General features: G+C 47.4%; 2 protein-coding genes across 21 annotated transcripts in view; one reads left to right on the forward strand and one right to left on the reverse strand.

Annotated features, from left to right (window-relative positions):
- AKAP13 (A-kinase anchoring protein 13) overlaps positions 1–4,735 on the forward strand; it is a 268,166-nt gene extending 263,431 nt beyond the window's left edge. For all 11 annotated transcript variants that reach the window (XM_044444959.1, XM_044444962.1, XM_044444958.1 and 8 more), the window contains one exon: positions 804–4,735. In XM_044444959.1, coding sequence (XP_044300894.1) covers positions 804–853 — 50 coding nt within the window. In that variant the 3' untranslated portion in view covers positions 854–4,735. The remainder of the gene's footprint in view (positions 1–803) is intronic.
- Positions 4,629–12,672, reverse strand: part of KLHL25 (kelch like family member 25) — a 116,536-nt gene continuing 108,492 nt past the window's right edge. For all 10 annotated transcript variants that reach the window (XM_044444977.1, XM_044444972.1, XM_044444976.1 and 7 more), the window contains one exon: positions 4,629–9,379. The gene's annotated coding sequence lies outside the window, so the exon portion shown is untranslated. The remainder of the gene's footprint in view (positions 9,380–12,672) is intronic.

Consider the following 12,672-nt stretch of genomic DNA (forward strand, 5'->3'; position numbering starts at 1 on the left):
TTCTGAGTTGGCCACACACTTCTTCAGGTCTCAGGAGTCAAGGGGGTGGATTGACTGGGAACACCTCCTCCTGCCAGGCTGGGAGATTGGCCCAGCAGCTTCCCTCAGCAACACATGAAGTTGGGACCGTTTCAGCAGGCAGGGCAGGCCACATGCAAAGGCCCGTTGAGTCTTCAGATTAGGATTCCAGTCCGCATCCCAGCCTGAACTCCGTGCAGCTGTTTTCTTGGGCAGGTGGTAGGGAATTGGTGCCGCTGTTGGATGTGATGCGCACTGAGAGCACAGTCAGTGATGCTCTGCTAGTCGCTAGTCTTCACAGCCCACAGCAGTTGACAGCCTATCGGTGGGGCTGGAGGCAGTTTTGGAGAATCTCCCATGTCCACATTCGGCCTTGCCAGAAATCCCTGTATGAATGAATGAGCTCCTGGCTGACTTGGGCAGCAGTTAATTTTCAGAACAGAGAGACTAGGTTTCAAGTCAGTCCATCTAGAAGACTACTTTGTTCCTATAGAGGAAGAAATGTAGTTAGCATACACTCAGAGGCCCTCTTGATTACTTTGTCCAGAGTTGGATCTCTGGTGCTGGGCAGCCTGGCAGCTAAGCTCGAGCCCCAAGTATGGGCCACGACAGAGATCAGAGTGAAAAAGCAAAGGGATAAGCCTGCTTCCTTTTTCCATTCATGGAAATAGAATGGGGGTTGCTTTTGGAGTGTGGACAAGCTTTTGAGTAGGGGAAAGGAGGAGGAGAGGTCTGGCCCTGTAGTGTGGTTCTGATGTTTCTGTTCTGGTTCCTTCCCTCCTCAGATGCTCACTCCCCAGAAGCAGCACCAGAAGGTGAGGAGATTTTCTGCTGACCTCCCCTCTCTCTTCACCCCGTCAGGGTGAGGCCATCATTCTGTTTTCCTGGATCCACGATGATTTAAAGCAGTGTCTGAATGCACAGAGGAAGGAGAACAAACACTTCTGAAGGAACTCTGGAGGTGCCCAGACCGGGCGGGCTCGGTTTTAGCTGCACCCACTCTGAGAAAGATTCCACCCCGTGTGCAATGGTGGCTAGACAGAAGCTCCATGTTTCTCCTCTGCTGTCCAAAGATGAGGAAGATGTGTCTTGAGACAGCCCAGGGGAACACCGCCAAACATAGAAGCCCTTCAGAGCAAAAGTCAGGGCTCATCAAGCAGTGTTTGTGCACTGGTATATATAGATAAATTGTGTATATAAATACTTATATAAATATATACATATATAAATAAATGTACCTGTATATCCTTTGGGATATGCTTTAATTTTGTACAGAAAAGCTGGGTGAGCTTAGCTCAGCCCTTAAAGGGTTAGATGATACCTTACGAAGTGTTCAGGGACTGTATCAATATTAAATAGTTCTTTCCTTTTTGATGCTTGGCTCAAATGCTTTTGCCACTGGCACCTCCTCCATATCTGTATTTTGAGAATAGACAAAGGCCAGGCAGTGGCAGAGTGACCAACTCCACTTTATTAGGGGGAGTTTTGACTAAAGAATCTGAGGACCAATGTGTACCTGGCATGGCTTTGGTGGTGGGATTTTCAGACTAGGTGCATTGTTCTGGGGAAATTATCTGGAATGTTCTGCTTGACAGAAAACAATGTATGCAAATTGGCCAAGACTCCCAAGCTGAAATAAAATACATGAAAGGGGTCCTCTGAAAAACCCGATAGGCTGGTTTAGAAGCCACCTCAAAACTGCAGCAGCCCATCTCAGCATTATTTGACTTGAAAACGGGATGCAGCCCGACTTCTTGGCATAAGAACTCCTTTCTGCTCTCAGTGTCAAGGAGCTTCCACTGGAAAGCTGCTAATGTGCTGGAGAGATCCGCACGAGAGATAGTTGAGCAATGTGGTGATAGATTTCCAAAATCAAGCGGAAAATCCCAAATTCTTCCCTTGGCTTCTCTGACCAGGTCCATGTGTACATCTTCTCTTTCTCCAAATCATCTTGCATCTCCATGCTAGGAACCATTTTTAAAGACATGGGGGTTGTGGGAAGCGAGTGTCTACACATTGGATAGGAACTCAGCTGTATAAGCAGAAGCATAACAGTGATGCAGGACTTCTGTCTCTCGTCTGCTTAACTTCCCTGACTTCATTCATTTTGTAGGACAGCCTTGTTGACGGAGTCTCAGTTAAGAATTTCAAAATTCCCAACTCTGTTCTATCACTTTGTGTTAGTATGTCACCGCCATTTTGAAATGAATTTGCTCTCATAAGGTTTAGAAAAGCCCCTCCTGTGGAAAAAAAATATTTTTCAGGAATTGATGGGTTTCATCCTTCCACATGGAAGTTTTCACACAATATCCCTTTCAAATTTGAATGAGGAGTAGAAAAAACCAACTTCATGATAAATTTTCCAGCTCAGAAATGTCTCTATCCAAGTTTCCAAGGAGTTCAGCAAAAGATCATTTTTTCAAGACCAGATTTTTCCTAGTCATGCATATGAATGTTTAAGTGGCAGAGCAAATACCCAAGCATGACAAGGCAATGTTCTTCATGCAGATCCTCCAATCCCTTCTTTACCTGTTGGCTGAGTTCATAGAGGGAGAGCCAGTCTCCTCCTGACACACCACCAGCACCAACAGATACATGCTCCAAATTCACACCTGATGGTGCCATTGCTGTTCTCCCCATGGGTAACAATATACCCAGTTTCAGAATCAACATGCCTGAACCTCTGGGTGGAATGCATGCACACTCTGGGGCCAGTTTCTGCAAACATGGAGGACTTTGGTTTCTTCATCCGTTAAAGGTTAAGCTGTGCGCCTCCTTGCCCTGGGAGGAGGAAGTGTGCCAGGGAAGGGCAGGACCCAGTACAAATGGCTAACTTGGGGTTTGGATGAAGGAAAGTTCTGCCTTGTATTTTGTGCCATGGCAAATTTATTGCCTCGCTTATGAGGACTTCCTAAAGACAGAGATGCCAAGGGAAGGTATGTCCCCAGCTATAGTATTTTCAACCCCAGAGGTTTCCCCCAGTAGACAGCTTGAGTGAGATCACACACCCCCAGTCCATGAAGGATCTGGAAGGTTTCTTTTCCTACCACCTCTTCAGGTTTATTTTTCAAAAACAACGGTTTGCACTATTGTCCCAATGCCTTCTCCCTTTTGAGCATCTCGGGAGTTATTTTCAGAACTTGCAAAACCGGCATGGAAGGGTTCTGTCACAAGCCCTCAGTGCTGGGACTACAGCAGGGATGTCAGGTTTTCCTTAACCAGCAAAGGAATCCTCTAGCAGCTCCGCTGAATCTGAAGCTCTTTAAAGAATTTATGCCCCAAAAGCAAAGTGGGAGGCAGCAAAAACAAAGTTCTACTTTCATTGTGGTTTTATTATTATTAATGATGCTTGTTCTTGATTGCAAGCTGGGCTTGCATTAAAAAAATCTTTCTGTTTGTTTGAAAGAGGTCTGGATTAAAAAAAAAAGAAAAACATTTACTTAAGTTTCCTTTTCTTGTTTTGTGTTTGCTTATTTTTAAGCTGGGCTTGTGAAACCCAAAGTATGTGTTTTTTATTTCTTTTGTAAATATTGATTATTGATGCACCATATTAATAATAATAAAAAAACAGCCTGCAGAGCATTAAATGCTAGGGAACAACCACTGCAGGGACCACTGCTAGGGAACAACCTCTAACATGCAGCATCTTTTCACCAAAGCAAGCCTAACAGGGGCCGTAGGCTTGGAGACAGACAATGCTTTTCTCAGAAAACTGAAGGTGAATGGAAAACTGGGCACAGTTCTCAAGGAGTATGCTTACCCCACATTTGCTGGTGCTAATAGGATTTAGAAGTTTCAGGCTTTCAAAAAACTTGTTTGGACATGGTAGTGAAGAAAACAATGTGTGTAACACATGAAAAGCAAGGCTTATCTTGAGTTTCTTTCAATTCTTTCCAAAACTATTGCTTGTGTCCATCTACATTTAGTAACGGAAGATCTCCTTTACACATGCGTGTCCTCACAGGCACATGCACTGGAATGCCATTTTTGTCCATGCCAAAGGCAACAATCCACAATTAGGTGTGTATGTTTCCCCTCTGGAGTACAAAGTGAATAGTTCGATCTTGTGTTATTTGCATCCACTGGTCTTTGCATGGGTGCAAAATGGTGCAAAAAACAGTGGGAGCAAAACAGATCTCACTTGAGGTGGGAACTTCTTAGCCAAAAACCTGTTGCTTCGGTTCCTTTTCTTCTCAGAGAAAGGAGATTGTATTCCACATTATGTTACATAGAGGTAGGTAGTTTTCTGTAATATCTGAACAAACGCTGCAGGCATTAGGAGTTCTCATATGCAAAGTTCTCTTCCTGTTCAGTTTGATTACGGTTCAAAGTCTGTCATGATAAATTCTTTTGGACAAGGGTGGAATGCACTAGCATGTCTGATAGAAATGTGTTGACATGATCCTCTCACTTGGGTTGCCTATTTCTGGGGGAAATCTATCCTGTCCTGAACAAAACACTTTTAAAAATTGTACATCGGAGAGGGAGAGAAAGGAAAACCTAAATTGCTACATGTTAATTTGTAACTATGTAAAAAGTTAAGTAGATCACGGACTGTAAAAAATTCATTTTTTCCTCTGTAATTTGCAAAAACAAAGTCAAACAACCCATTGAATTTTCATAATAGTTTTTATTTATCTGTCTTTATTGTGAGAAACAACCACTTATAAATTCATTTCCCTTCCCTCTAAATAAATTTTGATTTTAAGTCTAATAATTTGCTGTTCGTGCTTCATCAGAGTGGAGATGTTTCTTTACTTTCCACAAACGAGAGGGAGAAGAAAGAAGACACTTCCAGTTTCCATTTGGTTGGCAGAGGCAAAATTGTAACGTAAGGTTGTGCTGCGTAAGGAAGGGGTAGGGAGGGACAGTCCCCCCCCCATGCATGAATAATTAAATCTCTCTCCTTCACATCCCACAATGCCCTTGCTAGCTTGGGATGATTAGAAATGTAGTCCTTCATACCTAGAGGGCATCAGGATGTAGAAAATCAGTCTGTTCTGACAGCAAGGAGAGGCAGACTGAGTATGTGTGTGGGAATTATTGGCCAGATTAATGCCTTACTCCTGATGCAACTGGTAGCTAGGTACAGAATGTGCCTTTCACTCTCCTGCGTATGAACATGTGAAGCTGGTTAATGCCGAACTGGTCCTTCTAGCCACTCTGATGAGCTCTGTCCTGCAGCAGCTCTCTCCAGTGCTAGTCAAACCGTTTTTTGAATTCCTTTGCATGTGCAGATTGTGGAATTTTCTGCCACTTTCGATGAGCTCTGTGCTACATGATGAATCAGAAAGCAGATGGCTCTAAAGCAGACCTGGACAACTTCTGGCCCTCCAGGTATTTAGACATACTGCTCCAATCAGCCTTAGTCAGCATAAACAATGTTGAAGAATGATGAGAGTTACAGGTCGAATGATGAGAGACACATATTGGCCATGTCTGCCTTAATCTGAATGGAATGCCTACGAGCAGGTATCAACTTAAGATGTGCTTGCCCAGTTCCCTCATGAAAATGCAAGTAATCCAGGAAAATGCCAGTGTATACTCAGGCCTAGAATAGGAAAGAGGGCATCCATTCAAACAGAATATTTCTGAAGATTTCTTCAATCTGGAGATTTATTTTAGGGCCACTCTCCTTAGTACTCCAGCACTACATGACTCTACTTAGTATATAGGAAGAAAAAATGTAGCAACAACTGCAGTGCATTATAGAATGCATATGACATGGAAGGTTGGCCCATGGGGTCCCTGCTGTTCTTGACAGAGGTTTCCTTGCTTGCCTGTCTCAGCTGCTCTGCCAACAGCACCCTTCTTATGGTGTATTTTCCCTTACATCAGATTCTGGAGCTTCTGGGCCTTTCCCACCTCATCCAGCCCTTGAACTCCAGTGGGTCTCTTGCACACTTCCTGCCCTCACCTGTATCTCTGCATTTTTCTTAGCTTCGGATTCTGTTCAAGTGCCCTACTGGGACGCCACCTTGAATGATCTTCTACAGTGATGTTGCCCTTTAGCTTCACCTCTTGTCAAAGCTATATTGGTTCAGACTGCCTCGTCTCCTTTTGAGAAGGATCAGTGCAGGCATGGCTTTCCTTCTCTGGCAGGTCCAGCCGTCCATTATAGATGAAAAGGTCCCAACAGGTGCCATGCAAAACAAGCTGCAGCACTGGCATGTAGGCACTGGCTTGCCCAACCTCCTTCACTTCCATTCATCCCATACCTGCCCTTTGACTCATGGGTGGAGGCCTCAATCCAGAGCTTTTGGCACCAAGAGGCTTCATTTTGGAAACTGCCTTGGGTTGGCAAAACCAAGGGGTTGTTTCCATGGGCAGAAAGATGAGCTACCGTCAAAGATCAGTTGCCTCTCCCCGCTCACCAATAACCAAGGGTTTGTATTCTCTAAGCACTTAAAACAGCCTTCCTTAACTGTCCAGCCTCAAGAAGCACTGGACTGCAATTGAGGCTGATAGGAGGTGCAGTCCGACACACCTGGAGCGTACGACGTTGGTAGATGCTGACTCAAACCCCAAAGCAATCCAACTTCTGGAGCAAGCCAAGATGAGCTCTGGCGATCTGGAATGATCTTTGGTTCTGCTCCACTTCATCCTTGCTTCCACGCACATGATGCTGGGTGGACGCTGGGTAGTTTCAAGACTTCTTTTGTTTAAAGAGACAGTGGAGCAGCAACCCCTCAGCTGAGGAGGACTGTGAGCTGGGGACATGAAGCATGCAAATGGCATTCATTCAAGGAGGGGCTGTTGGTTTGCTGGAAAAAAGCTGTTTTGACTGCAACCGTGTGAGAAACAGTCACAATGTGATAGTATGGGATTCACAGGTTTGTGTTCAGAGGCAATCAATTTCCAACCTCTCTTCTTTCAATGGACACTGAAGAAAAGGGGAAAACAAGCATGAAAATTGCCCATTCTCTTCTCCACATTTCCACTTTCATTCCTTTCCACTGTCTGGGCAATGCTGGGAAAGCTCATGTTTCTTAAAAAAGCACAGCAAAAATTTGCACTCTAAAGCTCACCAATGCTAATTAAAGAGGCTGATGAAATTGCTGAATAAGACAACTTCGGATATGAATCTTCACTGCTTGTAGAAGTTTCTACACTTTCACTGTGGGTGGATCCCGGTTTTCCATTGCCCCGTTAATCCTCCTAAAATAGCCCTGTGACATCCACCGGGGCCACATTATGCTCTTGTGTATCCTGGTTTAGAGAAAGCCAGCTAGGATGGCTGAGACAGATCCGAAGGGTCCCGGAGCAGCCATGTACTCTCGCCTGGTTGACACCAGAGATTGCAAGCTAGGTGACTTGCACAGGGGGCATCATCTGAAGCACAGCCTTGGGTCATGAGAAAAGGGGACTTGTCTGACCCCAAAGAGGGACAACTGTTAAGGTTGTAAAATGCTCTTTTGTTTTCAGCTTGGGGAATAAAATTGGGATTGGGTTTCAGCATGCAAACATCTCTCCCCACGCACTACCCTAGCTCTTTCTCTGGCTGAACTCTATTATTCAGCGATCAGCCAGGCTCTTTATGCCAGCCTAGCTGCCTGCTTAATCCCTTAGCAACACACCGGGGCTGCGTAATCACTGCCAATTGCCATTCAGGCCAATTCAACTTCAGATGATAGATGAAAGGCGAGGGGAAATACCCCTCCATTTTTTGCCTGCCAAGGCTCACCTCTCAACTCTCACCTTTACATGTTTGTGAATGCATTCTTGAAGCTAGAAGAAATCGATACAGCACACAGTATGTTGCTTCCAAGAATAAATGCTGTGTCCAGAGATGCCAGACATTGTTTTGCGATTCATGGAAATTATGCTTGCATATATGCAGATTCTCTTCTATAACCTGGGATGCAATCCTAAACTCTTTGACATAGAAGAAACTTCTATTGATTGGGGCTGATTCTATTGGGGCTGAGTTGATCAATAGGATTGCATTGCTAACCTACATCTAAGATTGCCATTAAAATATCAATGTACATTTCTTTTTGCAGAGAAAGCCCCTCTGAGAAGCTGAATGGAATAGGAATGAGGAGCAAAGTGTGTGCCTAGAGTGTTGGAATCAGCCTCTCCACTGGATCCCCGCTACACACACACACACACACACACACACAACAGCCCCACAAGGGAAGGTGGGCTCCATGCATGATTGCTTCAAGGTTGTCTGAAAAGCTTCATGGTCAAGTGTTCTTTGACCTGGTCTTCCCTGACCCTTCACTCCAGCCTGCGCTAGTTTTACATCAGTGGCATGGCTGAGGGGCCCTCGGGGAGCCTACAGCTGTGTTTCTAGGCAGAGGAAAGCTGCAGGAAATGTGTTTTGTTTCAAGAAAATTTATACCCAGCCCCTTTTGTGTCTCTTGGAAGGAACGCAAGGTGGCTCTGCTGTGGGTCGTCTCTTCCTCTCCAGTTGATCCTCAGTGCAGTCCCAAAAGGTAAGTTAGACTGAGCATCCGTGGCTGGCCCAGGGCCACCAAGCAAGCTTCATGGCCGAGCAGGGACAAGCAGCCAAACTGCTCAAGTCAACAATGTATCTGCATGATGTGACCTCATCTCTATAAAGATCTCAAAGGCTTTTCGTGATCTCTTAGTTGGCCTATGCATCTTGCCTAAATTTTGGAATAATAGCCAGAGACATTTGTCCCTTGGGTGAGGCACTTACTCTGAGCCCCCCCATTCTGCAGTATGGGGCAGCATCTCCACCTGTTGCCCAACAGTTACATTTTTCAAATGAATGTATGAATGGTTTTCAATAGCATCATGAAGTCTCAATTGCGACTGCAGCACTTTGCAACCTTGCAGGTTGTAGCATACTGGAAAATAAATAGTGTACTTGCAATTACTACTTGCAGCTCTGTTATTAGCCCTCCAATGGGTGCACTTCAAAAGAAAATTCTTGTCCAAAGTACACAGGTTCCCAGAGTTTAATTAAAATTGTCTGAATGCCCAGGGACAGAGTACAAACAAAAAAGTGTTTGTAAAATGACTCAACACCGTTCTAGCCCTTGCAGAGGTGCCTGTGCTTCAATTACATGGTGAGAGCAAGTTCTGAAGCCCTTGCTCCTTTGCTGGATCGGAGATGTCAAAGTCGCTTGCGTACAGCTACAGGTTCCAGAGGAGGACTTGGCTGTGACTTTGCTCCTTCTTCCTCGGAAAGAACCAACAGGACTGCTCAGTCTTTCCACCCCATCCTATCAGTGGGGCTTAGGGTTGGGGTCATCCAGAATACCCTTTCCTGCTCTGGTGCAGTGGGAAGAAAAGGCCTTACAGGGGCAGTAGAGAGCAAAGCCAGTAACTTCCACTCGCTTGTGCAGGCCCCTCTACCCATCTTGGCACAGGAAAGTAGCAGCAGCATCTGGGAAGAGAGGAAAAGGAGACGGCGCATTACATCCCGTTTGCTCAACTTCGTGTGGTCTTGGAAAGGTTAGGCTGGCTGGCTGACTTCTCTGGATGGTTCCTGAATGCCCTGCCTTGTCATTCCAGGTACTGAGCGATTACGGTGAAAAGCAAGACATTCAACTGAAAGTTGCAGTGTGGCGTTCAGAGGCCAGTCTGCCAGCCATGCCCTCTTCCAGAGTACTCAATTCCATACCGCAACACTCTGCATTAGCTCAGTTCCCCTAAGTCCCCCTAAATAGTTTTGCTACTTTTGCAAACCATGCAGGACCTACAAGGATGCTGGCCTGTCCTTTTTGTTTTATTGGTGACCCCATGTCGGGCACAGTCCTAGTGGACCAAACTCGCTGACCTCGTTCTGCAAAGGATTGCAGAACACACAATCATCTGAGCGGGAAGGTGACAAAAACAGGTGAACCGTGCCTTTAACACGCCGCACAGAGCAGAAGCTGCATCCTTCAGTGATGTTTGCCCAGATCCAGCAGGGCGAGCTGTGCCTGCATTTCTGCTTCACAAAGCCCCCAGGTGGACTGGAGATGTGCTCTTGCAGGGGCATTCCAGCTCCTCCAGGGTGGAGAACTAAGCACAGCATGCAGAACAAAGGGCTGCCAGTTTGCATCAACACTGTTGGGATGACTGGGTGGATGGCTATTTGGCGGCCTATTTTGCTCCGAGTTCTGACTCATAATTATTTAAACAATACTAGCAACGCAAACTACCTTCCCCTGCTGAGCTGAAGCAAACTTTGAAAAACAAGGAGTAGCTCTTTGGACAGAAAGACTTGCCTTTGACTGCTGAACAGGTTCAAATTCACGTGCTCAGAAATCCTTGGTTCTAAGGACATCTCACACCCATGCAAACCAAGTAGTGTGCAACCTGCAGACAGCCCTCTCTGAATCCGTGAGCGAGCCCAGCAAGCCAGTGTCCCTCCTGCATGTGTGTCCTGCCCTGTTTCTAAAATGCATGAGCAGCACCCCAGAGCGTGGGGAGGGCTGAGCCGGGCTTGATCCTCACCGCACCACCAAGGGCTTGGGTCTGCAGTGCTTTTTTCAGCGGGCAAACTAATGCCTGCGTGTCCCCCACACGTACAGCACCCCCTTCCTGGTCTGTGCAGGGCCATCACATCTGAACACTCGATGAAGCCGTTGCCACCTCGCCGCCTTGCTGTGGCGTGGAAGGGTTCCGGTGCTGCAGCCGGTGTGCGGCTTGGCTTTCCTGCTCGGTGTGAGCAGCTCGTTTCCCCAAGGCAGCCACTCCCAACCAGCTTGGCCCGCCAAACAGGCTTCAGCCACAGACCTTGGCAGGAACACCCCTTCTGCTGCAGCCACCCACCTCCCCACCCATGCCATACCGGGGTGTCTATGAATTCCTCCCACAGAGGCCATCGTGCCTCAAACGAGACAACGCTGACGAGCAGCCCCGGGAGGGTGTGGCGGCAGGCCTGGCTGAGCTACCCCACTGTGGAGACCGCAGCAGAACGGGCAAGAGGCCCAGCCCGGCCCCTGATGCCAGCTACAATCTGGTGTCCACCGGATGAGCGGCACACGTGCGACGGAGGGCAGCAGGGAGAGGGTGCTCTGGCAAGGTTTGCTCGTCCATTCTGCATGGGTGGTTAGTAAATCAAGTGAAGGCTGAGACGGACCCTTGCCCTGACCCAGCAAGTCTCCTCTGATGTTCCTGGAAGTTCTCCCGCTTCCAGTCTCTGTGTATTAAGCACAATTGTTGCTTCTGCTTTCTGATGGGAGGTTTTCACAGCTACAGGACAGACAGGGACAGATCTGGGCAGCTGGAGAGAACTTGAGATTTAAGAGATTCCAGTGCAGGAAGCAGCAACAGTGGCGGCCTCTCCACCTCCCGTCACCGACCCTGCAGCCCTCTGCCTCCAGAGCATGGCCACATTCAGATTCGGAAAATGGCAAGCCTGCAAAAGTGCCTGCTGCTGGAACTCCCCCTCTGCAGAATCACTTTCTAGAAAACCTGACCTCTGGCCACTTTTATAGCCGCTTCACAGGAGCTGAGTTGTCAGAAGCTTTCTATTATTAATTAGTTGAGCTGCTCCGACTGCCGGAAGTCTGTCAATGGCTTGACTATAGATGGAGCAGGGCTCCAATCCCAGAGTACTCTGGTGTCACCCCACAGGTTCTAGAACTGCCCACAAAGGACAAACCCACAGCCACTCCTCCGACTAAGCTAACGGGCAGCGGAGAGCTAAGCAACCACCTCCCAGTGGTGTGCATCCAGAGTCCCCCCGATGCTCCGAAGCCCCAGATGCCCCAGTCCCTGAGGGTTGTGCTGTTTACTTCAGTGGAGGAGCAACTCCGGGACACACAGCAAGAGTTGCATGTGCTGCCACTGAAGGGGGCAAGGCACACGGCACGTAATACGCAGTGCTCCGCAGGCGCTTCTTATCCTTCCCCCTGCTGCCAGCATTCTGGCACGCTCTCTTTAACACAGCAGCTCCCTGCTAGCAGAGGAGCTTGTGGAAGAGAAAGAAATGGTTTTGCAACTTCCTCTGGCAGGGAGGCAAAGGAGAGGAGCATGCATTTGTCACTGACCTTTAAGGGCAGAGGAGCCTTGCCAGAAAAACAGGTGGCAACCCAACAGCACCCATCCACGTGCTTGCCCTCCCTTGAGGCCACTGGCTTATCTGCTCCCATCTCATGGTGGGGGAGACCTAGTCTTGGGGTCGGGGGCTCAGAAGAGCTTGAGTGTTACAATTCTCCTTTTTTGCTCTCTTTGCCAACAGCAGGGCTCAAGTAAAAGGAAAAATTTAAGGCTCGGGGGCATAATCCTCCCCTAATTCCTAAGGGATCTCCACAACATGGGAATTGCTTGCAAGCGATGGCCTCCAGCAGAAAAGCTTCTCAGAGATCAGGGGGACTAAAAGTGGAACTGGGAGGGGAGATGTTCATACAAGTCCGCATTTATGGGTCACTTGTCCATTCAGGTGACGAAAAGTGGGGCAGGGAGAGATCATCTGAGCTTTAGGATCAAGCTGTTCAGCAGGAATTCTGCTAATTAACCATTATTATGCACTAAATAACACCAAGCATTTTTGTCAGTGGACCAGAGTCTGGGCATACCCATGCAATGGACACCCAGGGAAATGCCACCTAGGACACAGGTCCTCTCCTCTGCCACCCTGAAACTGGAAGGTTGGGTTCCATGTCTGAATGGTCACAGCACCGGGATCTTTTCTTTAAAAAATCTGCCAAGGGGCTGTAAAACATAACAGGCCAGAGCAGAACACAG

Source organism: Varanus komodoensis, unplaced genomic scaffold (genome assembly GCF_004798865.1).
Source record: "Varanus komodoensis strain SLA01 unplaced genomic scaffold, ASM479886v1 scaffold46_3, whole genome shotgun sequence".
Taxonomy (NCBI): domain Eukaryota; kingdom Metazoa; phylum Chordata; class Lepidosauria; order Squamata; family Varanidae; genus Varanus; species Varanus komodoensis.